Here is a 27,349-nt window from a genome sequence, read left to right on the forward strand (position 1 = left end):
GGGAGGGGTCAGCACCCCTAACCCCTGCAATGTTCAAGGATCATCTGTATTAAGAATATCTGCTTTTTGTGGTAGGCTTTGGCTTTTCATCAGCTCTCTGGAAATGAAGTCATAAGAATAAAGTCTTCTTTAAGTAGCAAATTCAGGACAAGACTGTACAAAAAAGTCCCCAAGATCCAGGAACCTGTGTGCACTATTGAATCTTTGTATCAAATGACTGTCATCTGCTAACAGGGTTTGAAAACATTTTTTAAGTGATCTCTATGCCCAATGTAGGGCTCAAACTCACGATCCTGAGATCAAGAGTCGTATTGTCTACTGACGGAGCCAGCCAGGTGCCCCAGGTTTGAATTTTTGTTGGCCCTGAATCATCAACAAGCACAACTACATTAAGTCCTGACTTCTCTTCCTCTTCCGGGGAGGAAGGTGTGCTGACTATGTCAGGTGTGAGGATTCCAAGTTTTTGCCTTTCTCCACTAAAAGCCCTGAACCTTATTCTAGGTTTTAGGATGCTTGATCTTGATGATCCTCCATATCCAAATTCACTTGGCCACCATGAGCCAGTCACTAAAGTCCCAGGGAGTCTCTTGAAATCTTCTGCCAGCAGTAATGTAACATTAAAGGATTTCTAATATAAGTTGCTGGATTTCAGGCATACATGCAGAGTCACCCTTCTCTTAACAGATTCCAGAAATTGAGCATTTGTTGGGTCGTTGCATGGTTTCAACTCCCCATCGTCTAAACTGAAGCTGTTGCTGAAACTGTTATAAGCAAAATCTGAACATCCTGTGGCTGATTTTCTCCATAGATGTAGTCAGACTGCTTACGAAAGAAATGCCCCACTCTGTACCCTCCACATGCAAATGACTTTGATTTGTCATCACTCAAAGCTCTTGTGGTTTCATTCAGAGGGACAGTCCCATGTTCCCTTGCCTCTTTGAAAAGTTCATTCACAATTTTTCCAGTTGAAGTTTGAATTACATGTGATCCCCTGTACTCATGTTCATTTGCATAGAACCTTACAATGGAGTGATGTGGTGGGCAGCACCTCAACCAAGGGAACATATCTCCAATAGCAGGAAAACCTTTGAGGTGGTGTGCATGTGCTTTTAAAGACTGTAACTGTAGGTCTGTCACATTTGGAAGATTTGCATTTCATTTCATTTTTAACTAATTCTGCCAAGGCGAATTTATTTCTTGATACATCATCACTTTGGTTGTTTTTAGGTTTCTTTGCAAGGTCTTCACTTTTTTTTTTTTTTTTTTTAAGTAGACTCCACACCCAGCATGGAGGTCAATGTGGGGCTTGAACTCACAACAATGAGATCAAGACCTGAGCTGAGATCAAGAGTCGGACGCTTAAGCAACTGAGCCACCCAGGGGCCCCAGGTCTTCATATTCTTATTACATTCTGTAAATTCTGGGACCCTTGGCTGGCTCAGTCGGTAGAACATATGACTCTTGATCTCAGGGTTTTGACTTCAAGCCCTACTTTGGGTGTGGAGCCTACTTAAGAAAAAAAATTTCTGCAAATCCTGTGTGCTCGGGGGCCTTGGCCCTGTAGACCTCCTCTCTTATCCTCCAGCCCTCTCCAGCCAGCTCCCTCACTCTTATCCTTTGTTTCTTTTTTTCCCTTCCTCCTTCCTGTGTGTGCCTGTGTGCCTATTTTTTCCTACTTTTTAGTTTGAATGAATTTACTAAAGTCTTCGTTTACCACTGTTGTTTGCCTCCTCACTTCTTCTTCTCGGATTCATTTTTTCTTAGTGCTGATCTAGCCTCCTTTACATTTACTTCAGAGTAAGTCTGTAAGTGTTAAACTTCCGGAGTCCTCCCCTCCCAACTAAAAAAGTCTTTTTATTTTCACAGTTGAATGATGTTTGGGCTGTGTATGTAATTCTAGATTCAAAGAGATTTTTCCTCTTGGGGCACCTGGCAGGCTCAGTTGTTAGAGCATGCAACTCTTGATCTCGGGGTTGTGAGTTCGAGCCCCACATTGGGTATAGAGCTTCCTTAAAGATATGTAAAAAAATAAAAAATAAAGGCCTCTTTCCATTAAAAAAAAGATATTTTCCCCTGAACTTTAAAAATTCTCTCCCTTTTTTTCTTGCCCCTGCTTTTCAGTGGGAGACTTCCTGTCAATACAATGGTCATAACTTTGTAGTTCATCTTTTTTTTCCCCCTCATTGGAAATTTTCAGGATTTCCTCCATACTTGGCATCTGCAACTGTGTCACAATAGATCTGCACTTTGGTTTTATAAAAGGATCCTGATTGGCATTTGGTGGACTCTTTCCTACTGAAGGTTCATGGTTTTCTTTCTTCCTGGGACATTTTTCTCTTTTATTTATTTGAATAAAACTTCCTCTCACAATTACAGACCAATATCCCTGATGAACATCAATGCAAAAATTCTCACCAAGATACTAGCCAATAGGATCCAACAGTACATTAAAAGGATTATTCACTATGACTATGTGGGATTTATTCCTGTGCTGCAAGGGTGGTTTAACATCTACAAATCAATCAATGTAATACCCTACATTAATAAAAGAATGGACAAGAACCATATGATCTTCTCAATAGACGCAGAAAAAGCATTTGACATAGTACAGCATCCTTTCTTGATTAAAACTCTCCATAGTGTAGGGATAGAGGGAACATACCTCAGTATCATAAAAGCCACATACGGAAAGCCCACAGCGAATATCATTCTCAACAGGGAAAAACTAAGAGCTTCTCCCCTAAGTTCAGGAACATGACAAGGATGTCTACTCTCACCACTGTTGTTCAACATAGTACTAGATGTCTTAGCCTCAGCAATCAGACAACAAAAAGAAATAAAATGCATCCAAATCAGCAAAGAAGACAAACTCTCACTCTTTGAAGATGACATGATACTCTATGTGGAAAACCCAAGAGACCCCACCCCAAAATTGCTAGAACTCGTACAAGAATGCAGCAATGTGGCAGGATATAGAATCAATGCACAGAAATCAGTTGCATTTCTATACACTAACAATGAGACAGAAGAAAGAGCAATTAAAGAATTGATCCTATTAACAATTGCACTCAAAACCATAAGATACCTAGAAATAAACCTAACCAAACACGTAAACGATCTGTACTCTGAAAACCAAAAAACACTTATGAAAGAAATTGAGGAAGACACAAAGAAATGGAAAAACATTCCATGCTCATGGATTGGAAGAACAAATATTGTTAAAAATGTCTATGCTGCCCGGAGCAATCTATACATTCAATGCAATCCCTAGCAAAATACCATCAACATTTTTCACAGAGCTGGAACAAATAATCCTAAAATTTGTATGGAACCAGAAAAGACCCCGAATAGCCAAAGGAATGTTGAAAAAGAAAAGCAAAGCTGGTGGCATCACAATTCCGGACTTCAAGCTCTATAACAAAGCTGTCATCATCAAGACAGTATGGTACTGGCAAAAAAACAGACACATAGATCAATGGAACAGAGTAGAGAACCCAGAAATGGACCCTCAACTCTATGGTCAACTCATCTTCAACAAAGCAGGAAAGAATGTCCAATGGAAAAAAGACAGTCTCTTCAACAAATGGTGTTGGGAAAATTGGACAGCCACATGCAGAAGAATGAAACTGGACCATTTCCTTACACGACACACAAAAATATACTCAAAATGGATGAAAGACCTAAACGTGAGACAGGAATCTATCAAAATCCTAGAGAAGAACATAGGCTGCAACTTCTGTGATCTCGGCTGCAGCAACTTCTTGCTAGACACGTGTCCAAAGATAAGGGAAACAAAGGCAAAAATGAACTATTGGGACTTCATCAAGATAAAAAGTTTTTGCACAGCAAAAGAAACAGTCAACAAAACCAAGAGACAACTGACAGAATGGGAGAAGATATTTGCAAATGTCTTATCAGATAAAGGGCTAGTATCCAAATCTATAAAGAACTTGTCAAACTCAACACCCAAAGAACAAATAATCCAGTCAAGAAATGGGCAGAAGAAGATGTACAAATGGCCAACAGATACATGAAAAAACACTCAACATCGCTTGGCATTGGGGAAATACAAATCAAAACCACAATGAGATACCACCTTACACTAGTCAGAATGACTAAAATTAACAAGATGGGAAACAACAAATGTTGGCAAGGATGCAGAGAAAGGGGAACCCTCCTACACTGTTGGTGGGAATGCAAGCTGGTGCAGCCACTCTGGAGAACAGTATGGAGGTTCCTCAAAAAGTTGAAAATAGAGCTACCCTACAACTCAACAATTGCACCACTGGGTATTTACCCCAAAGGTACAAATGTAGTGATCTGAAGGGGCATGTGCACCCCAATGTTTATAGCAGCAATGCCCACAATAGCCAAACTATGGAAAGAGCCCAGATGTCCATTGACAGATGAATGAGTAAAGAAAATGTGGTATCTATATACAATGGAATATTACTCAGCCCCCAAAAAGAATGAAATCTTGCCATTTGCAATGACGTGGATAGAACTAGAGGGTATTATGCTAAGCGAAATAAGTCAGTCAGAGGACGACAAATACCATATGATTTCACTCATATGTGGAATTTAAGAAACAAAACAGAGGATCATAGGGGAAGGGAGGGAAAAATAAAACAAGACGAAATCAGAGAGGGAGCGAAACCGTAAGGACTCTTAACTGTAGGAAACAAACAGAGGGGCTCCTGGGTGGCACAGCCGGTTAAGCATCTGTTTTCAGCTCAGGTCCTGATCCCGGGGTCCTAGGATAGAGCCCCAAGTTGGGCTCTCTGCTGAGCTGGAGTCTGCTTCTCCCTCTCCCTCTGTTGGCCGCTGCCCCCCTGCTTGTGCTCACTTTCTGTCAAATAAATAAATACAATCTTAAAAAAAAAAAAAGGAAACAAACTGAGGGTTGATGGAGGAGAGAGGGGTGGGGAGGATAAGGTAACTGGGTGATGGGCATTAAGGAGAGCACATGATGTAATGAGTACTGAGTGTTATATAAAACTGATGAATCACTGAACTTTACCTCTGAAACTAATAATACACTATAATTAATTGAATTTAAATAGAATAAAATAAATAAAAAAAATAAAAACTTCCTCTCACATTGTATTTACTTTAGAACTCTCTTTTTTTTTAAAGATTTTATTTATTTGAGAGGGAGAGAGAGTGGGGGGAAGGGCAGAAGGAGAGGGAGAAGCAGACTCCCCGCTGAGCAGGGAGCCCGGTGCGGGGCTCAATCCCAGGACCCTGGGATCATGACCTGAGCTGAAGGCAGACGCTTAACCGACTGAGTCACCCAGGCACCCCTCTACTTGAGAACTCTTATTAGCTGATACTGAAAGTTTTAGATTGGTCCACCATATATCTTAGATTTTCCTTTCAATAAATACTTCCCATATTTTGTCTTCTACTGTGTGATACAAAAACATATTACCCATTTTGGTTGTTCTGTTGAGGGATTTTTGTTGTTTCATAATCATGTTCAATTTTTCCTATTTTGAATATGAAATACGTACATGAATAATCATGTTTGTATTTTGTCTTGTACTGTGTGGTACAAATACATATTGCTCATTTTGGTTGTCCCATTGAAGGGTTTTTGTTGTTTCATAATCATGTTCAATTTTTCATATTTTGAATATGAAATAAGTACATGAATAATCATGTTTGCATTTTGTCTTGTACCGTGTGATACAAAAACAGTGCCCATTTTGGTAGTTCTATTGAGGCGTTTTTGTTGTCTCATAATCATGTGCAGTTTTTCATTTTTTTTTTTTTTAAATGCATGTGTTATCTTTTTGCCTCCAAGAATGTTATAATTATTCTGAAGTCCTGTTCTTGCTCTATGAGCGATTTCACTGGGTGAAAGTTCTTCTCTACGCTGGATTTGATAGCTCTTTCAAGATGTTGATTTTCTTCTTATGTTTGGTAATTGCTCATTAGAAACTCAGCTTTTATCTGAGATTTCCTGTTAGACTGTTTGTGCTCTCCATTTCTATGCTGTTTAGCAAAGAGGGGGATGAGACAATGGCATGGTGCACGTTGTGATATACTGTCAATAACTGGTTGGAGGCATATACTGATGGGGGAGAATTTTGGCCGTTCATCTTCCGCAAATGTGCTTCCCTTTCCTCCTAGGTGTCACCAGCTATGAGGAACAAGGTCTTTTCTTTCACCTAATGATCTCATATCCACTGCCCTCACCTGGAGGCAGGTAGCTTGCTGGAGTTTCTCGGCCCCAGGAGACAAGAAGGGGGAGTGTGTGGGGGGTGGTTAACATGCTTGGTGCTGCCTATTTTGGCACCCTGAGTCATCAGTGCCTTGTTGGTGACTTCTGAGCCCCAAAGCTCCCAGGATCCACCCTCTTTGAGCCTTGGAGTGATTTTGGTGCTGTTTTCAACTCCTGTGGCGGTGAGTCAATTGCTCTGCACATTTTGGGCCGTGATTTTCTTCTCTGACCAGTTTCTACCTGCCATCCAGCTTTTAGGGAATTCTCATGGCTTCTGGTCCACCAGGGGCTCTCCTTGTTGTCCAGGGTGATTATGAATTTATATTACTTTTTTTTTAAAGATTTATTTCTAAGTAATCTCCGCACCCAATGTGGGGCTTGAGTTTACAACCTCGAGATCAAGAGTCATATGCTCTTCCAACTGAGCCAGCCAAGCGCCTCTATATTACTTATTTTTATATCTTTTGTATGTTTTCATTTCTAACCAGCTGGGATGGAAGGGAGAGGCTACACCGTGTATTCTGTTTGCAATCTGGGACTGGAACTATCTATACCATAACACTCATCATGTTGATGGTAGGCAGAATAAAAGGCCTCCTCCCTTCCCCCCAAGATGTCTGTGTCCTAATCCCTGGAACCTGTGCAAATGTTATGCTAGATACCAAGGGAGAATTAAGATTGCAGATGCAATTAAAGTTGCCAAACAGCCAACCTTACAATATGGAGATTATCCTGGATTATCTGGGTGGGCTTGATGTAATCACAAGGGGCCTTAAATGTGGAAGAGGGAGGAAGAAGAGTTAGTGTCAGAGGGATTGATGCGATGAAAAACCCAATTGGCCACCGCTGGGGGTGAAGATAGAAGGGGGCCAGGAAAGTGGGCAGCCTCTTTAAGCTGGAAAAGACAAGAAACAGGTTCTGCCCTGGAGCCTCCAGAAAGGAACACCGCCCGCCCACACCTTTATTTTAGCCCAGTGAGATCCATTTTGGACTGCTGACCTTCAGAGCTGTAAGATAACAAATGTGTGCTGTTTTAAGCAACTAAGTTGGGTGTAATTTGTTACAGCAACAACAGGAAGTGAACACAATGTTGAAATGTGATTGTGGGTGTCTGTCCTTCCACCTTACCCCCAGCTTCTAGAGAACAAGAGTCATACTGTTGTCTCCTTTATTTCCTGGGAATCCAGTACAGGATCTGGCACCCAGTCAGGGCTCAGTCAATGTTTGTGGAATGAATGAGAGAATGAAAGGCTGCTCTCACTTTTTTTTTTAAAGATTTTATTTATTTCACAGAGAGAGACAGCAAGAGAGGGAACACAAGCAGGGGGAGTGGGAGAGGGAGAAGCAGGCTTCCCACCAAGCAGGGAGCCCGATGCGGGACTTGATCCCAGGACCCTGGGATCATGACCTGAGCCGAAGGCAGACGCCCAACGACTGAGCCACCCAGGCGCCCCGCTGCTCTCACTTTCTGAAGTAAGATTGCAAAGCAGCCAGTACCTTTCCCCTTCCCCAGGGCCTGGACACCTGAAGCCCTTTGATCGCAACTTTTCTTGGCTTTCCTTGTCCCCCATTGCGGGTCTTATGCTATTACACTTGCAGCTCCCTCCCCTGCTGTGGACCATGGCCCTCCCCTCTCCAACCCCGTGTGCAGGAAGAATTGGGATGGAAGACATGGGTCGCATATGTACCTGACTTTGCCCACAGGTCTTCTTGCTCTCCAGGATCCTGCTGCTTTCCTCTCTTCTCCCAGCTGTCCCCAGCCGGCTTCTGTGCTTTCCCAAGCAGCTTGAATGAGGGATGTAGCTTTTGGTTCATCTCTTTTGAACCACAAGGTCCCCATCTTTCTTATAGCACTTCTGAAACCCCTTCCCTTATGATCCCAGAGGTTTCCAGGAGAGACAATGAAAAGAATTAAAGGCACTCTCAGATGACCTTGGGTTTACTATAAAGCCACCCAGGGACTCCCTGAGTTCATTTTCTGCAGAATGCAAAATTCCCCAGGCTGGGCTTTCCGAGCTGTTGCTGGGTCACTGCGATATTCTTATTTTGTTGCTTCTTTTTCAGGCAGCCATTCTCAGGCCCTGGCTTCTCTAATCCTGAGCTGAGATTGGCTTCTGCTTCTCTGGCTTTCCCTTCGTGTGCCTTGTGTTCAGTCTCTCCAGGAACCAGGCTCTGATGGGCTCACTTGGTCACAGTCTAATACACGTTCTCATGCCAGACCTCCTGTAATGCTGCTGATTTGTTCCATATGTTTGATTCTGGTAACCAGGACAATTCCTGGGCAGTCTTTTGTGGCTAGGTCTGGTAGCAGAGCCAAGAGAATCAATGTGTGGTAACTTATGTGGCAAGAACTGCCTCTGACCACTGGGTCCTGGGGCTGTCCGTGCCAGGCACATGGACGCCCCTAGAGTGCAAACTCCTCTAACACAACTCTGTTTTTGCAGGTGATAATTCACACCTCTTCATTCTCTTCCATTTGCCCCCTTTTCCCACTCCATGAAGATACCTAGTTAATGAAACAAGTAGATCATCTAATTTCACCCTCCCGACCCACAACTCAATTTCAAGCGTGAACTTTTCATTTTGGAGGCATCCTTAGGTCTGCATCATCTGGTCTGCTGCAGGAGGCTGGAGCACCTCAGCAGTGAGGTCCGGATGTAAGATGATGGCTCATGTCTTAATAAGGAACTGTTACTTCTGTTCCCCGTGGGCAACAGTCTAGGGGCCTGCATGCTCCAAAGGTATCAGAAGCAAGCGGGACCAGGACTCTGAGGTCTGTATTCTCTGGTAGATGACTTTTTTTTTTTTTTTAAGATTTTATTTATTTATTTGGCAGAGAGAAAGAGAGCACAAGCAGGGGGAGCGGCAGGCAGAGGGAGAGGGAGAAGCAGGCTCCCTGCCGAGCAGAGAGCCTGATGGGAGCCTCTATCCCAGGACCCTGGGATCATAACCTGAGCCGAAGGCAGATGCTTAATCAACAGCCACCCAGGGCCCATGTCATTTTTTAAAAATTTATTTATTTATTTATTTATTTTTTAAAAAGATTTTATTTATTTGACAGAGAGAGACACAGTGAGAGAGGGAACACAAGCAGGGGGAGTGGGAGAGGGAGAAGCAGGCTTCCTGCAGAGCAGGGAGCCTGATGTGGGGCTTGATCCCAGGACTCCGGGATCGTGACCTGAGCCGAAGGCAGACGCTTAATGACTGAGCCACCCAGGCGCCCATGTCATTTTTTTTTTTTTAAGATTTTATTCATTTATTTTAGAGAGAGAGGGAGAAGGAGAGAAAGAGCACCAGTGTGTGTGTGGGGGGAATGGAGCAGAAGGAGAGAGAGAGAATCTCAAGCAGACTCCCCACCAAGCATGGAGCCCGAGGAGGGGCTGGATCTCACAACCCCGAGATCACGACCTGAGCTTAAATCAAGAGTCGGACACTCAACCAACTGAGCCATCCAGGTCCCTCTGACTTTGTCATTCTTGTATGAAGACTCTTTCCTCCCTTCTAGAACTCCACCCCTGCTGCCTAAGCTGGTAACCAGCTCACCGTTCCTTACCCCTTATATCACAAGCATTTTGCAGAGGCTACCCCAGGGAAATTAAAGGAGTCAGGGTGCTACCGGTGACAGCTGGTTACATTTCACCGCTCTCCTCACACTTATGAACATGACAGTGAAGCCTGAGGTGGATGAGCTGTACCTCTCTAATACCAGATCTGTGCTGTGCTGGGAGGTTTTAGTCATATGCTTGGAAGGTGCAGCGGAGCATTTTTTATTTTTGGGCAGCTCATTGTCCTCAAACGATTGAACAACTCATTATTTGTATCATTAAAGTCAATTTATCACATATAGCAAAAAAAAAAAAAAATCCATGTAATCATGGTTATTCCTGTATTGTGCTCTATTGATCTAACCATTTTTGTCTACCTCTTTGTCAGTATCATGCTGCTGTGGTTACTGCTGCTTTCTTTACAGGACATTTTGCTACTGCTAAGGCAAGGCCCCTATTAGTGCCTCTTACTCTTTTTTTCCCGCATAATGTTTTGGCTGTGCTCATGTGAGTCTTCCAGAGGAATTTCAGAATCAACCTGTTAAGTTCCAAAATCTCCCCTTTGGGATTTTGATGGAAATTGCATTAAACATACATCATCATAATATCAAATCTTCTCATCAGGAACATTTTGACTTTTCATTTATTTAGGTCATTTAAAGTTCTCGGGTTTTCTTCATATATTTCTCAAAATGTTCCAGGTATATACTCTCTCTTTTTCCTGTTTCAGCGAATGGGATAATTTTTTTTTTCCCATTTCAGACTTTAATTTTTTAAAAAGATTTTTTATTAGTCAAGGTTTTTGGGGAAAAAATTATAAAGAAAAACACTTTAGGAAAAAAAAAAAAAAAAAAAAAAAGTTGGGTGGGAATTCTTTGGAAGGTGGCCAAGGCGTCCTCTGCAGCCTGAGGGCAGAAGGGGGAGTGGGCCTCACAAGGGGGCCTAGAAACAACTGCTTAGTTTCTCTGTGCTGCTTCTCTGAGTAGATGTTTTCCTCTCCCTCTGTAGTTTATAGCTTTCTTTGCTGCTCTCTTTGTCTCACTCTCACATTTCTGGGAAGCAAAGTGATTTAGAACAAATCTGGCTACAGGGTCTATCCATATGAATGGAGCAATTCTCAGAATCTACAGGCTGTGGAGACACTCCTGAAACAGATTTCAAAGCTCCGTAATGCCAGGAATTTCAAAACAATCTGTCTCCTCTTGCCTAAGAGGGTTAGAGTTGGCAGAAATGGTATGGAAGAACCCTCCCTTCCTAGTTCCAGGTGATTGATAAACAGGGGCCGACAATCATCACTGCTCTGGGATTAATAATTCAACAAAAATATATTGAGCCCCTACTGCTTTGCTGTTCACGATGTGCTTCTACTTACTTCATTTTGGCTCAGATCACATAGTATCCCATAAATGCTAGATTGTGTGGTTTAGGGACATAAATTGCCATTTCAAATATTTTGACTGTAGAAAATAAGATCCTTCAAATTTTGCAACTTGAGATAAAGATAACTATATTCCTACCCTCAACTGGCATAGGATTCATTTTGATTTCCCTCTGTAGAAAAGGCACTTATTAAAAAAAAAAACAACTCTCCTTGAAAACCAAATTCTGTTAGAAGACATTTTTTTTTTTTTCGGGGTAGGAAAAAATTTTATTTCACGGGAGGGGTGGGAGGGAGAACCTAGACAGAGGGCAACAGGCCGTGTGGTAGGGGGTGGACGCTTGGACAGGGACTGGGTTGGGGAAGGGCTGCCCCTAGGCCTGTTGGGAAAGAGAAACTACATTTTTCTTTACGTAATCTAGTTCAGTAGTTCGCCTCCTTTTTTGACTGGGAGCCAGGTGAAAGCTACAACAGGAACTTGGAACCAGGAAACTTTGGCAGTCTTGACGAAGTTAGTTACTAATTGAACGACCTTCGCAGGGAACCTCGCCTCTGTGAACATGCTTTCTCATTTTCAAACCCGGCATAACAATTTCTGGATTCAGGGGTTATGAAAGGAAACACAAAAAGCAGAAGACTGGATACACGTGAGGCATTACCAATCGCAATGTGAGTCTGACACTAGCGAAGGAAAAAAGAACAACGAGTTTGGAGGGGCATTAAGGAAAAAGTCTCAAGGTAACTCCAGAGGTGGCATCTTGGCAAGCCCCAGATCCTTCAGCAGATACCAAAAAACTTCATATGGCGAACACGCTTTCCTTTAATTGGAAAACGAGTGTTCGCTTTGGCCGAGTCCTTTCCTGAGAGAAAATCCCATTGCTCCGAACAGTGCTTCCCCGCCCAGTCTGCAAACGAGTCAGGTTTTCCTCACAGGCCTGGAGGGGCCCCGCCGAGCCGAGCGGGAGACCCACGCTGAGCGGAGCCCACAAGCCGGGCGGGTGTGGGGGCAGGGATGGAGAGGCCCCGCTTCGGGCCCCAGCAGGACCAACTGCCGAGGGACCGCCCCGTCCGCACCAAGCCGTCCCCGCCCCCGTCGGACACGTAAGCACGACTTAGGTCGTGACTTCCGGCATCGCAGCCGTGCTTTCCGGTTGTTCCGCCTACCCGCCTTCCTTCCGGGGCGGGACTTCCTGGCCATTATTGATAGGTGCCGGACTGCAGAGCTGGTGGGAGAGCACACAGGAGGTCAGTCTGGGGGGCCAGGCCTTACGCTCCTCGAAAGGGTACCCGGGAGGATGCTCTTCCTCGCTCTCTTTCTCACTTTTTTCTCCCCGCGAGTCCTCGTTTGCGCGGACGTCCTGGGCTTTTGGTACCACCCCCCCACCTGAGGCTCTTCCGCTTCCTCTTTTCCCAGGCTCCGCCCCCAGCGTCCCGTGGCCATGACGACCGCCCAGCGGGACTCCCTGGTGTGGAAGCTCGCGGGGCTGCTGCGGGAGTCCGGTGAGTGGATACGCGGTTGATCTGGGGCTGGGGCAAGGTGGGGGTGCACCTTGCCTTCCAGAGACACTCTCCCCCTTAGGAAGCAGAGTTACAGCTGATTGAGGTTACGAGGGTTCGGGCGTCAATTCATTTTTTTTTTTACTCCTCTGAAGTTTATTCTCTCTGGTGCCGTTGCTTGCAGGGTCCTTTGTTTTTTGACATTTCACACCTTAGCCGTCCTTCGAGACCCAACTCCAGTGCCACTTCCTCAATGCGTTCTCTGAAACTCTCAGAGGAAAGTGATCTTTACTTGGCTGTAAATCTCTGGAGACCGGGGACTGGCATAATCATTGCTCTGTGTCAAGGCACTTAGTATAGTTAAAAGCACGAGATTTGGAGTCAGATGCGCTTGGGTTGGAATCCCAACTCTTCCAAACGTGGCGAAGTTGTTTAAGTTTTTTGAGTTTCAGTTTTCCACAGCAGGAAAATGGCATAATGATTGTACTTAACTCGAAAGGTTGTTGTGGGGATTAATTTTAACCCATGTAAAGCATTTAGGACAATGTTTGCATAATACGTAAGGGCTCAAAATTGGTAGCTATTGTTACTACAGTTTCTTCTCTCCGTGCCTGGGCACAGTGGAGCCACAGTGGTTCAATGTGTGGTTGACGTTAGTTGTGGTAGAACAAGCCCTGATTTGAGATCAGACAGAAGTAGCAACTTCCTATCATCTATATAAGCTCAATCAGTGTTCTTCTCCAGGCCCCAGTTTCCATCTCTTTAAGGGGTGGTCAGTAGTGCTTCTCTTTAGGAGATTCTGATGAAGTTTAAATGAGGTAACAAAGTTGTCTGCCACATACCACCCGATTAATGTTAGCCGCCTGCCCACACTCTGTACTCCTTACTCCCATTGGTGGTGTCTGTGGAATCTCTTTTTAGAGCAGTTTTACTTTCTGGCTTGTTTTATTAACTGTGTACGTATTTTATCTCTTCTACACTAAGAGGCTCTTTGAGGGTGGGGAGAGTCTTTGAACCCTGTCCGCATCTATTCTTAGTGTCTAGCACATGGAACATCTTTCATGTAAGGTTGTAGGATTTATCTGTTTGTTCAGCACAAATCTGACCTGGTGCTCCAGGGGTTAGGGATGATGGTGTGTGTGTGTGTGTGTGTGTGTGTGTGTGTGAGTGTGACTCTAAGAGGTACCGAGAGATTTTTATGGTGATTGGAATAGTTTTGTATCTTGATTGTGATGTTGGTTATAGGAATCCACACCAATGACAAAAAAGTGGCATAGAACTATAGGTACATACCAATGTCAGTTTCCTGACTTTGATATTTACATAAAATGTAAACATTGGGGGAAACTGGGTGAAGAATATAGGGTATCTCTCTGTAATATTTTTGTAACATGTTTTGGCTCTATCATTGTCTTAAAAAAATAGTAAAAAAAATATTTCTCCATGCCTACCTCACAGCTGTACGTTTTAGGTGCGGTGGTGGGTACCAGGGTGATCAAAAATGTCCTCAAGGATGACAGTCTCATTAGAGCAATTTTAACACGGAGATGGAGAATAATACCTCAGTACTATAATGAGTGGTTATTCTTTCTATGACATGCATTTTGGGATGGTTTGAAAATTTCTGTAAGTGTGCATATTACTTTTGCAATCAGAGAAGTAAAGATGAAATACATGGGGTATCTGGGTGGTTCAGCGGTGGAGCACGCGACTCTTGATCTCGGCGGTGTGGGTTTGAGTCCCACGTTGGGCATAGAGTTTACTTAAAAAAAAGGTGAAACACCCAACCAACTTGTACGTAAAGTGAATGATTATAGCATAAAAGGGCAGCAGTGTTGCACACTGAGAAGCCTGCCTGGAGGAGGATAGTCTCGAGCTGGGCAGAGTGGAAGGGAATGTGTCAGAAAATGAGGAATCTGTGAACCGAGCTGACTGTATTCCCAGCACCGTGAGTAGACCAGACTCTTGAGCAGATGGTGAAAGAAAATTTGGAAAAGTTGGTTGGCTGTAGTGAACGTAAACTCCTGTCATCAGGCTGAAGAGTTAGGACTTTTTGTGAAGATAGAGGGGAGCTGTGGAAGACTTTTGAGCAGGGAGGAGACAGTATGACCCCAGCAGTGGGAGATCTACCATATGGATTGGAGTGGGTGTATCCTGGGTTCACAGAGTCTCAGAATAAAGGGAAAGACCCCTTTGTTATGTTCTCCTTCCTGTCTGCCCCTTTTCCTGCAGGTGACGTGGTCCTGTCTGGCTGTAGCACACTGAGCCTGTTGACCGCCACCCTGCAGCAGCTGAACCACGTATTTGAGCTGCACCTGGGGCCATGGGGCCCTGGCCAGACAGGCTTTGTGGCTTTGCCCTCTCACCCTGCCGACTCCCCTGTCATCCTCCAGCTTCAGTTCCTCTTCGATGTGCTGCAGAAAACTCTTTCACTCAAGGTCGCTGCAGTGAGAATGGAGTAGGATGTACGAAGAGCCCAAGAGCTGGGGGGGGTGGGGGCATGGGTGCAAGAAGTCTGCAGGGCCCAGATGGAGAGGGTGTGAGAGCTGTGGGTGGCTGTGTGAGTGGGGAGAGGCCAAGGAAAGGGAAGTGTGCTGGCCTCGGTGATATGAGTTTTTTTCTTTTAGCTGGTCCACGTCCCTGGTTCTGGCCTCCCTGGGCCCATCAAGATTTTTCCCTTCAAGTCCCTTCGGCAGCTGGAGGTATGGAGTGTTGAGGGATGCTGGCACACAAAGCCCAGTTTGAGGCAACCTTTTGGGAATGGGGAAAGAGATGGCCCCCCTTTGGTGGGTGGGCCAGGCCTGAGTGTGTCCACTGCTCTGCAGTAACGTGGCATTCATCTCTTCCATTTAACGCTTCCCTGAACCACAGTTGGATTTGTCATCTTTTCCCTCCCCATAAAAGAAGGAATTGAGGTGAAGCCTCTGTCTTGTGAAATTCTGTCTCCCTCCCTCCCTCCCTCTCAGCTCCGAGGTGTCCCTCTTCATTGCCTCCGTGGCCTCTGTGGCATCTACTCCCAGCTAGAGACCCTGATTTGCAGCAGGAGCATCCAGGCATTAGAGGTAAGGAGGATGGGGGCTGGGCCCAGATCCTTGTTCTGAGGGACATACAGGACCAAGCTCTGCCGTTCCCTTTTCTTTGCAGCCTTCCCTGCTTCCCGCTTCCCTTCAGACAGTGGCTTTGCCCCCTCTGCTGCACTCCTGTAGTGCTGTGTACCTGTCTGTCGTTTATGGTCACACCTGCCATCTTGTATTCAGTATTCTTGTATCCGTCTCCACATTCTTCCCACAACAGACCCCTGGGGGCAGGGCCCTGGGCTTGCTTTCACTCTGTTTCTGCAGACCAAGCTTAGTATATAGAGAACAAATGAATGGCTGGGGGACAATGGCTTGGAGCAGGGAGGAGGGGACAGCGGAGGTAATGGAGCACCCTATCTCAGGAGCTCCTCTCAGCCTGTGGTGGTGACCTCTGCTGTGCCCTGCCCTGGCTGGCTCTGCTCTCTGCCAACTTCAGCTACAACGCACTGACTTCCTTAGACAGCTCCCTGGTGAGTGCCTCAGAGGGAAGGGGGTTTGGGGAAAGACGGGGGCCCTTAGGGAGGAGGGCCAGCTGGCTGCCTGGAGGTGTCTGATTCTCTGCTGCTTTTCCCATCTCCCCCCCCCCCCCAGCATCTCTTGTCAGCTCTGCGCTTCCTGAATCTGAGCCACAATCAAGTCCAGGACTGCGAGGGCTTCCTGATGGTGAGTTTGAGCAGGCTGGTTGGGGCTGGCCCCACTTGGCTCTCTGGTCATCCCACTCTGACCCTCTCTCCTGGACCTGTCCCCCACCCTCCCCCAGGTAGGGCTATATCCTGGAGGCAGTACTCTTGGGGAACTCAGGCTGTAGCGTAAGAGAAGCCGGTGTTCAAATCTCAACTCCTAAATTGTTGTGTGACTCGGGACAAACTAAGCTCTGAGTTTCTTAACTGGTCAAGCAGAAATCCGAGGAGTACCTGTTTTTATAGTATTAGAGTGGTCATGGAGGTTGTGTGATGTTACTTAGCCTGGTGTCTAGCTCATAAAAGGTAGCTTGGGGATGATGGGGAAAAATCTTCTCCAAGTCTTATTGTTAGGGACAAACAAAGTTGGATGGTAGTTACTGTGGTGAGAACAGATTTTAGTAATACACTATTGCAGTAGTAATAAGCTATCGTGGTATGTAATCAGTAGTAGAACCATTTTAATTTGTAATAAACTTTAGCATAAACTAAACTCAAATTTGATTTGTGCAGAGATTACTGGATGTTTTAAAGGCATAGTGAGGGAGTGGCAGGAGAAGGCAGGGACTTGAGCAGATTCTTTCCTTGACCGAACTAGTCAGTTTTATTTATTTTTATTTTTTATTTTTTTTAAGATTTTATTTATTTATTTGAGAGAGAGAGAATGAGAGAGAGCACATGAGAGGGGGGGAGGGTCAGAGGGAAAAGCAGACTCCCTGCCGAGCAGGGAGCCCGATGCGGGACTCGATCCAGGGACTCCAGGATCGTGACCTGAGCCGAAGGCAGTCGCCTAACCAACTGAGCCACCCAGGTGCCCCAAACTAGTCAGTTTTAAACCTCTGAAGTCAAGGAAGTGGAAATTTACAAAAAGCAGGAAGGGGTGTTGGTCCATATGAAATCCATCTGGGTCTGGGATTGCTAACTGGCGCCTGCCAGAGTTAGCCTTCTACCTTCCTACAGAGGCTGGGAGACGGGGGTTCTGTCTTCAGCTGTTGGCTGGAACAAACTAAATTCTTCTGGCAGCCTTGGGTTTTTCTAGGAGGGAAGGTAAAGGGGCTGGAGTTGTCTTCCCAAGGACGTGGCCTTGAGCTATTAGGAACTATGCTAGGATTTGTTCAATTCTGTTAACGTTTGGTGGGGGGGGTGGAGGATGGGATGAACTCATTTGTGCAGAGAGTATGCAGTCTTTATAGGCTAAGGTTGAGGCCTACTTGAAAAGAGGGCTCAGAGGAGCCCGGCTAGAGTCTGGTCAAGGAGAGACTCTTTGTCACCACCCCCTTTCAGGACTTGTCTGAGCTCTGCCATCTGGACATCTCCTATAACCACCTGCGTTTGGTGCCAAGAATGGGACCCTCGGGCGCTGCTCTGGGGACCCTGATACTGCGAGGCAATGAGCTCCGGAGCCTGCAGGGTGAGTGGGGAGTGTGGGGGGCCAGGGAGTAGGAGAGGGTGGGGCGAACATGGAGGGTAGAGGGCCAGTGTGAGACTCAGCCTGGGACCCGCATGCCTCCAGAGCCTCAGGTGGGCCTACGGGTAGGTCTGAGGTGCCCAGGCTGGTCTTTCTGCTCTTACCAGCGCCCCCGCCCCCAATATGCCCTTCCTCCCTGCTCGCCTCCACCCCAGGCCTGGAGCAGCTGAGGAACCTGCGTCACCTGGATGTGGCGTACAACCTGCTGGAAGGCCACAGGGAGCTGGCACCGCTGTGGCTGCTGGCTGAGCTCCGCCAGGTGTGTCCTAAAGTGCTTCCGGGACCTGGGGGCCAGCTCTGCGCCTCTCCCTCCCTCCCCCGGCTGATTTGGTGAGTGCCCTTCCTCACACAGGGAGGCCCAAGGCCCATCTCAGTCTCTTCTTCCTGCCCTTCAGCTCTACCTGGAGGGGAACCCTCTGTGGTTCCACCCCGCGCACCGAGCGGCCACTGCCCAGTACTTGTCACCCCGCGCCAGAGACGCTGCAGGCGGTGTGAGCGATCTTCTCCTGTCCGCTCTGCTTTCCCTGTCCTGCCTGTCCCACCTCCTGCCCCGTCATCCGCCTCCCACCCCAGCCCTGGGTGATGGGCCGCAGCCCTGGCCCCCCTGCTTGTTAGGCTGTCCCCGCCCCGAGCCTGCTGGTCCCTGCAGGGCTAGGAGGGCTCCGCTGGGTGGGTGGGCAGGTACCCCGCCACCGACGCAGCCCCTCCCCTTTTATCTTTGCTCAGTTCCTTCTTGATGGGAAAGTCTTGTCACTGACTGACTTTCAGGTTAGTGTGCGGGGAGCGCTGGGGGTAGGCCATCCCGGAATGATTTGGGAGGACATGACAGGGGTCCCAGGGTGGGGGTCTTTCTGGGCAGCTACAAAGTAGGGCCCATCCCTCGGCTAGGCCGGTAGGGCAGAGGTGCATCTCTGGCTCCAGCCTCGCTCTCCTTCCCGTTGTCACACGCCAGACTTCCACATCCTCAGGGCTTGGCTCCTCGGCCCCACCTCTGCCCTGGTCAGCGGGGAGTACTGCCGAAACCTCAGGCGGCCCTGACTTGAGTGACAGCATCTCCTCAGGGGGCATTGTAGCCCAGCATCCGCACCGGAAGGTTAAGGTAGACAGTGTCCTAGGCCACCTTCGCCTGGGGTTGGGTCCCTTTCTGGGGGCTCTGGGTTGTGGATGGCCTGGGAAGAGAAAGGCCTCATCCTTGCTTGTGGGTGGGGTTTTTTGGGTTAGGTTGGGTGTGTGGCCATGGACGGCAGGGTGGGAGGCCCCGGCTCTTCTAGAGCATCGGTCCTGTGTCCACCTTCAGAGCCGAGTCCGTGTGAGGCGAGCAAGTATCTCGGAACCCAGCGATACAGACCCAGAGCCCCGGACTCTGGACCCGTCCCCAGCTGGTAAGTCCTCTGTGGCCCCAGCTGCCCTTGCCCTAAGTCCTGTCTTCAGGCTCTGGCCCCAGTCTTCATGGTAGGAGGGATTCTGTCTGAGGTGGAGCAGAGCGTTGTAGAGGGCCTCTTAGGCTTTCTTCTTTTCTAGTTTAAGGAAAAAGGAGACCACCCCTGGGTAGCATTTTCCAAAGTGTTTTTAAAGGAACGTGAATTGTGCGGGATGTCGAGAGGTCACTTGCTGAAAGGATCCCATGGGAAAAGCTGGGCTAACCAGAGTTAAGTAGGCGTCCTCCCCGCAGGACATCTCAGGACCTCCAGTTCACTCCCGTGTATTTCCAATCTTCCCAGCAGCGTATGCCGCGTGGTTCCGACTTGTGTGTGGGCATGGCATTCCATAGAACGTCCTTTGAGATGTGCTGCTGAGGGGAAACCTTGAGTCTCCCTCTGATCCCCACCCCCCATCACGTCACACACCTTTAGACTTCACCCCAGGGAGCAGTTGCAGAAGAGTCTGGGGTCGTTGGGGGTCGTGGTGAGGGCGTGGGCTTGCTAAGCAGTGCACCCCTCACCGGCCCAGGGAGGTTTGTGCGGCAGCATCGGGAACTTGAACTCATGAACAGCTTCCGGGAACGGTTTGGCTGTGACTGGCTGCAGTATAGGAATCACCTGGAGACCTCCGGGACTTCTGTTGTGGCTACCTCTGAGACCCCTGCCCTCAGCACACTGCCCCTGAGCCCAGGGTCTGTGCCTGGCCCTCCACCCCCAGAGAAAGAGTCACCGCAGGAAATGGCAGAGGAGGTCAGGCTCCTGCCAGAGACCCGGGAGGAAGAGGAGGTGGAGGAACAGGATGAAGTGGAAGGTGAGCACCGAGCGCTCATTCAGTGGCCGCCAGGGAGACCGGGCCAGGTGCTGGTGGTGTATCTGGGCGGGTTGGGAAAACCCAGACTTGGGGCAGCTGACCCCTTCTGGATGGAGGGCCACCCCACGGGAGGGTGGAGTCGGGGATACCTCTCCCTTCTTACAGGTTGCTCTCCTGGTCTCTCCTCAGTGGAACTGTGTCGCCCCATGTTGGTGTGTCCCCTGGAGGGGCCCGAGGGCGTGCGGGGCAGGGAATGCTTTCTCCGGGTCACTTCCGGCCACCTGTTCGAGGTGGAACTCCAGGCAGCTCGGACCCTGGCACGGCTGGAGCTCCAGAGCCTAGAGGCAGCTGAGGTGGAACCTGAGCCTCAGACCGAGCACGAGGTAGTGCTCGAGGTGAGCGGCGGCATTAGGGGTCCTGGAAGAGGTGCTGGGCCTTTTGCTGGAGCCACTTGGGACAGCACAGCTGTTTGGTACCAGGCGCTGGGTCGTGAGTTTCCCCCAGTCTCTCGTTGGTACTTGGAGCAGAGCAGGGGAGCTGTGGGGGGCGAAGGCATGGCCACAGACAGCTTGGAAGGCTGAGCTGAGGAGTAGGGCTGCTAAGCTAGAGTGTGGATGTCAGCAAGAGCATTTTCATGACATCCAGAGCTACGATTTTCTTCCCTACTGTCAGCATCACCCAGATCTCTCGGATCCCCTCTGTGCGCAGGGCTCAGATCCACTCCCCGGGGCCCCTGTCCTTGTTCTGCGCTTCTCCTACATTTGCCCTGACCGGCAGCTGCGTCGCTATGTGGTGCTGGAGCCCGATGCCCACGCAGCTCTCCAGGTAACCGGGCCTAGAGCGAGGCCAGGGCACCGGGGGAGGCCTGAAGGGCCGAGGGCCGGGGTCCACTGCTCACAGCTGTGTCTGGCCTACCCTGTTTCAGGAGCTGCTTGCTGTGTTGACCCCAGCAGCCACCACAGCTCAGCATGAGCTTGGGGAAGCGAGAGACCTGCTACGGGGCAGACTCCAGTGTCTACGTTGTGGCCATGAGTTCAAGCCAGAGGAGACCAGGGTGGGGTTAGACGGTGAGGAACGCTGGAGGCCTCTGTTCCAAAAGACAGGTATGCGCCTTGCCCTTGCCCTTCTGTCCATGGGACTCCCACCGTTTCAGAGACAATGGCTTTGAGAGAGGGAATACAGAGGGGGCACCCCAGGGAAGGAAGGAGTGGGGACCAACTCTTCTCTCTGGAGGAAAAATAAAACTGTCTGATACATTTGGTAAAAAAAAAAAAATGACAGGAGCAAAAGAAGAAATTAGATCCTTTTCTTTTTTCTCTAAAAGTCAGGAAATACAATCTCTTTAACTGTTGAAACATACTCATTATTTTTTCATAACTTGAAGGCTTTTTCCACTTTTTTGGCTGATAATTTAGAAACTCCATAAAAGTTCCTTAGCCCTCACTGCAATATTGGGTGTAGTGCTGTCCTCTGGCTGTTACGTAAGATGCTTTTCGAGTTGGCTGAGGTGGTCCCGCCTTGACTGACCTCGTAAGCTACTTGAGATCAAGTGGTGCCTCATGGTATCTCCTCACACCCTGTTCTTTAAAGTGAGAGATTTTTCCACTGTAGATTAGTCAGAAAGCAATGTCTTTAAAGATCCTAAAGAGAAAAGAAATATTCTCGATACCATTTGTGTTGAAATGCATGACTTTAAAAAAAATTACGTATCTGTCTATGTATCTGTCTATCTGTTTATCTATCTATCTATTTGAAAGAGAGAGCCAGCGAGCACAAGCAGGGGGAGTGGCAGGCAGAGGGAGAGGGAGAAGCAGGCTCCCTGCTGAGCAAGGAACCCCCGGGCTGATCCCCGGGTCCTGGGATCATGATCTGAGCCAAAGGCAGACACTTAACTGACTGAGCCACCCAGGTGCCCCGATTTTTTTTTTTTTTTAAGATTTTATGTATTTGGGGGGAGCGGGGCTCATGAGCAGGGGAAGGAACAGAGGGAGAGGGACAGGCAGACTCCCGCTGAGCTTGGAGCCCAGGATCCCGAGATCATGACCTGAGCCAAAGTCAAACACTTAACGGACTGAGCCACCCAGGTGCCCCAATATTTTTTTTAAGATTTTATTTATTTTGAGAGAGTGCAGGAGTGTGCGTGTGAGCAAGAGCGGGGCAGAGTGGGAAGGAGAGGGAAAGAATCTCAAGCAGACTCTGTGCTGGTTGTGGAGTCTGACTTGGGGCTGATCCCATGACCCTGAGATCATGACCCAAGTGGAGCAGAAACCAAGAGCTCGGTGCTCAACCGACTGAGCTACCCAGGCTCCCCCCGGGTGTGTCGTTTTTTTGATCCTTGCTTTCCTCATTTGCAAATTGGGATCCAGAGAGTTTTAATTCTATTGTCAGAGGGTCCAGCATATGCCTGTTGTAGCTGCTCAAAGTGTTCCCTCTCTCGCTGCCGATCCCCAACCTGGATTCTTTCTTTACTTGATCCGTTCACCCATCCTGACGACCCTATAGGACAGGCATTGTCATCACTCCTATTACAGAGGAGGAACCAGGCTCAGAGAGCTTAGGTGACTTGTCATAATTGCTTAGATGACAGCTATTAAGTGACGGAGCCTGGAATTGGACCCATACCTGACACCCTGCCTTCCTGATCTGTTGATTTGGGGCCTTCACACGTGGCTGGTGGAGCTTCAGAGCACATGACAGCCCGAGACTGTGGGAGGGGCCCAGAGCAGTTTGGTTCTCTCTGAGAAGGCCTGAAATAAGAAGATGGGGTGTATTTTGAGGAGGTCGTGGCCATGGGTCTGGGTTTGCTCCTCCCTCACTGGGATGGTGAGCGGTTGGCTAACTGGCCTGCCCAGGAAGTGGGGGGAGGGGTGTGTTGGGAATGATGGGGAGCATAGGAAGCTGGAGATGTTGGCCAAGGTAAATCTGAGAGGGGATGGGGAGCATGATGAGCACAGTGGGGGGATTGTGGCGCTGTGTGTCGGGGTTCACAGGGCCTGTGCTCATCCTTCCTTCCAGAATCTCCTGCTGTGTGTCCAAACTGTGGTAGTGATCATGTGGTTCTCCTGGCTCGGTCCCTGGGAACCAGCCATGGGGAGCACAGACAGGACGAACAACCGCCAGTTCCCTCGCAGACGGCCAGTGCCGTCCGTGACCCTCCTGACCCCAGTGACCACAGCAGCAGGGCTGACGGGGCCCCATCTCAGGCGCCGGTCTCCCAAGATCGCCACGGTTGGAGCCTCAGTCCCCGTGAGTAGAGGTGAAACGGGACCCAGGTGGTGTTCAGGGAGGCGGGAGAGCGCGGTTGTCGCCCGGGCAGGCTGACGGTCCACGGCTCGCCCCCAGCCCCTGAGCGCCATGGCCTCCGCTCTGTGGACCACCGACTCCGGCTCTTCCTGGATGTCGAGGTGTTTGCTGACGCCCAGGAGGAGTTCCAGTGCTGCCTCAAGGTCTGTGCCGGCCTGGTGCTGCCCCGCGCCCCTCCCTGGCCAGAGTGCCCGCTGTGTCCCCCACAGCAAACCATGTCAGCGCAGGGGCTCTGGAAGCCCTGGGTCAGGCGGCCGGTTTCAGCTCCCGCGGTCACTCACAGTGTGGCTACGGACACGGTCCTTGATATGGCGAAGCCTGTTGTTGCCGCTCCGCGGAGGGGATAGTGCTGCCTACCTCATGGGGTGTGTCAGTGGGCGCCCGTGGCACTCACAGGGGGCCTCCCGTCACCGCTCTAAGTACCCAGGGTTATCGGTCCCTCTGCGGGCACCTAGCATCTGCACGACACTAGGATTTCGAGTAAATCCGTCTCGCCATCTGTCTTGTATTCTGCTGTGAGAAACCCGACGATTGTGAGGTAGGAAAGTTCTGGAATCAGGCTGAGGCATCGGATCCAGCCTGAGTGACGGAGCCTCCCCTTCTTGGGGAGCCGATCTAAGATCTAATCCAGGGCTTGAAGGATAAGTTCTAGAGAAGGTGGGGGATGGTCTGGGGAAAGGAAGCAGCACCTGTGTCGGGGGCCTGAGAGAGGGGCTAGCTAGTGGGGAGAAACTGTTGCTGTCGGGACAGCAGGGGGTGGGCTCGGGAGGGGGCAGGGGCCCTGGGAGGAATCTGAAGAGGCAGGCAGGGGTCAGTTCAGGGGCAGCCTCAAGTGTCTGCCAGGGAGTTTGGACTTGATCCCAAGGGCCGCGGGAGCCCCGGAGGCAGGGGAGTGGCAGTTGGTTTTGTTGTACGGTAGTCCGGCAGAGTGTGGAGGGCGGGTCGGAGGGGGCACGATGCCAGGCAGGGAAACCCGCCGAGCCTGCCTGTGGGTCAGGGTGCAGGGGGGTGGCAGGCGAAGCCGGATGCATGAGCAGTGGGGAGGGTCGGGCCACGGTGACTCTGCTGTCAGCCCGGCAGCCGCCTCCCTTGCCCCTCTTTCTTTCCTGTTCCCTGTAGGTGCCACTGGTGTTGGCAGGCCACCCTGGGGAGTCTGTGTGTCTCGTGGTGGTGTCCGACCGCAGGCTTTATGTGTTGAAGGTGACAGGGGAGATATGGTGAGCGAGTGGGGCCATCAGGGACAGGGCGGGGCTCCCTGGGGGTCTCACACCGCTCACTCTTTGCCACCACTCTGGCCCTCCCTCTCCACAGTGGGCCTCCAGCCAGCTGGCTACAGCCAGCCCTGGCCGTTCCCCTGCACGACCTGAGTGGCATCGAGCTGGGGCTGGCGGGACAGAGCCTGCGGCTGGAGTGGGCGGCCGGGGCAGGCAGCTGTGTCCTGCTGCCCCGAGATGCCAAGCATTGCCGGGCCTTTCTAGACGAGCTCACCGGTGAGAGAGGGAAGAGAGAGGGAAGGGAGGTGCGGGGAGGGCGGGTGGGGGCCGAGGGGTCACAGCTGCCCACGTCTGGCAGCCACGGTGGAGACAGACAGGTAATGGGACACATCCCCTTTAGAGGTTTCTGAAATGTAGGTCAGGAAGGTCTTGAGAGGTGGAGAGGTTAGGATAGAAGAGATGGAGTCTCTGAGGTTCCCTGTCCCTGGCTGGCTCTGTCCAGATGTCTTACAGGCTCTGCCCCCCAGCTGGAGGAGCAGCGTCAGTGCCACAGAGGAGGAGGTGACCCCGAAGCACCGCCTCTGGTGAGTGGATAGGAGGTCGAGGCCACGGTTGGTGGCCAGACAGCCGCTCCCGGAGCCCGGGCCATCTCTGCAAGCCCCAGCCACGGTTGGGCCCTGAGCACTTGGGCCGGCCTGTCCTCATGCCCACACCTCCCGCCCTGGTTCCTCCTCCCTGCCCTTCTCAGTGTTTCCCACCCCCTGGCTGACCACTCCTTCCCCCCAGGCCATTGCTGGAGAGAGAGACTTCCTCGGAGCCGCCTCTGTTCTTCTACCTTCGGGTGTTCCTGGTGGAAGGTGAGGCTTCTGTCTTCTGTCTTGCCCCAGGCCCCTGGCTAGGTGCCCCCATTGCCTCTCTGTGCCCTTGTAGCACTTTCAGTTTCTGGAATCTGGACTTCTCTCAGGCACACTCCAGTGACAGCTTCGGTCTTCCGGCCTCTCTTAGTGGGGCCAGTAGGTTTCCTGGGTCCTCAGAGACCTTTGCTTTGGGGTGCAGGCTTTCTGTGATGGGGAGCAGATGGGCTGGGTCTGCTCCACCTAATCCGGTCAGAGGAGGCAAGCGGATCTTTCTCATGGGCTGGGTGGGGGGCAGGTTCCCTTTGTCTTGGGCCTCAGAGGTTTTGGAGGCTAGAGATGCCTGGAGTTTGGAAAAGGGAGAGACCTCGCCTCCTGTGACCACCTTGGCAGGGTGTGGTTCACCCCTCTCGAGTGACACCGGGAGGCTGCTCGGTGAGCTGGGCTCCTCTGTGGCTTTCCACTCTGGGCCTCGCCCTGTCTCTTTCCCTCCAGGCCCTGTGACCTGCCCTGTGTCTCTGTTGGTGACTCTGTCCACCCTGTACCTGTTAGAGGAGGACCCTGCAGGCTCCCAGGCAGAGCCCGCTCTTCCTGCAGCACCTGGCGAAGCCTCTGAGACGCGCCTGCCCTCGGGGCTGGGCCCTTCCGTGCGCGTCAGGGAGCAGTGGCCTCTCAGCAGCTTGAGCTCGGTGCTGCTCTATCGCATGGCCCCGGGGGACCTGCGGCTGGTCTTCTACGATGAGGTGTCTGTGTGTGAGAGAGAGAGAGAGAGAGAGAGAGAGGTGGGGCGGCGGTGTGGAATTGCGATGGGCAGTTGTGGTGGAAGGAACACAGAAGTGGGGCGTGAGGAGCTGGGGTGCTCGCTGGGTGTGGAGGAGCAGCAGGGAGAGAGGGTGGCGGTTGTGGGCGGTGGAAGCCCGCGGGCCTGGGGCCAGGCTTGTGTTAGCTGGGAGGTGTTCACATTTGGATGGGCCCCCGGTGCCAGCCCTCTGCTCTTCCCAGCTGCCTTAGGCCTATTACAGATGGAGAAACTGAGGCTTGGGGGCATTAGCCAGTTTGCCTGGGTCACAAGTGGTCAGTCCAGGAATCAAACTCCAACCAGTTCCTTGGAGTTGATTCCAGAACTTACGTTCTAGAAAACAGGGTGGATTAAAGAAACAAGATAGTAAACGTGGAAGCCTTCTGTTTGGGGGTGACTTCAGTAAGTGTTGTGCTTCAGAGGCTCAAAGTCTGGGTCTGCTGTGGAGGGGCACAGGCTTGGGGAAGGAAGCAGGCCTTGGGGCAAGGAGGGGTGGCGGGTCCTCTGCGAGTCTCCCCTCACTGCCACTTGCTCTGCTAGGTGTCCCGGCTGGAGAGTTTCTGGGCCCTTCGTGTTGTGTGTCCGGAGCAGCTGACGGCCCTGCTGGCCTGGATCCGGGAGCCCTGGGAGGAGTTGTTTTCCATCGGACTCCGGACTGTGACCCAAGAGACCCTAGATCTCGATCGGTGAGGCCTCCCTGCCGAGCCCGCTCTGGCCTCGGGAGCCATGGCTGCGGAAGCTCTCTCTCCCCGGACTCTGGCTGCGGACTTCTCCGGGAGGCCCAGACGACCCACGGCTCAAGGGCAGGCTGAGAGACGTCGCCTGGCCTGGTCTGGCCCAAGGGGATAGGCTCCATGGTCAGTAAGAATGTTTCTCCTGCACTTTTTCTCAGGTATCAATAAAAGTGTTTCCCTTTTGGATGCCATGGGGAGAGTTTCCTTGTGTCACTCAGGCCGCCTGCCATTCCTTCACCTCTTCTAACAGAAACCGCCCCGCCCATAGCTCTCCCTCAGTGGACAGCCCAGCCTTGTCGGTCCTGTGAGCCCCCATTTCCAGACCCCCTCTGCCCCAGCCGA

At 50.2% G+C, this 27,349-nt stretch overlaps 1 protein-coding gene and 1 pseudogene across 1 annotated transcript; one reads left to right on the plus strand and one right to left on the minus strand.

The window, feature by feature from the left end:
- Nucleotides 1-617: 617 nt before the first annotated feature.
- On the minus strand, nt 618-12,590 carry LOC110591999 (annotated as a pseudogene).
- LOC110591949 (serine/threonine kinase 11 interacting protein) lies at nt 12,365-27,186 on the plus strand. Its single transcript, XM_021702940.2, has 25 exons — nt 12,365-12,394; nt 12,564-12,649; nt 14,879-15,084; nt 15,274-15,348; nt 15,613-15,708; nt 16,086-16,193; nt 16,315-16,386; nt 17,688-17,814; nt 18,027-18,130; nt 18,267-18,362; nt 18,598-18,639; nt 18,824-18,970; nt 19,169-19,253; nt 19,822-20,103; nt 20,293-20,498; nt 20,812-20,928; nt 21,029-21,206; nt 23,119-23,349; nt 23,446-23,549; nt 24,526-24,623; nt 24,718-24,896; nt 25,123-25,204; nt 25,407-25,477; nt 25,970-26,217; nt 26,814-27,186. Exons 2-25 carry the CDS (start codon nt 12,589-12,591, stop codon nt 26,961-26,963), a joined length of 3,165 nt encoding a protein of 1,054 aa, XP_021558615.1. The 5' UTR covers nt 12,365-12,394; nt 12,564-12,588; the 3' UTR covers nt 26,964-27,186.
- Nucleotides 27,187-27,349: the final 163 nt, after the last annotated feature.

The sequence above is a fragment of the Neomonachus schauinslandi genome, chromosome 3 (genome assembly GCF_002201575.2).
Source record: "Neomonachus schauinslandi chromosome 3, ASM220157v2, whole genome shotgun sequence".
Taxonomy (NCBI): Eukaryota; Metazoa; Chordata; class Mammalia; order Carnivora; family Phocidae; genus Neomonachus; species Neomonachus schauinslandi.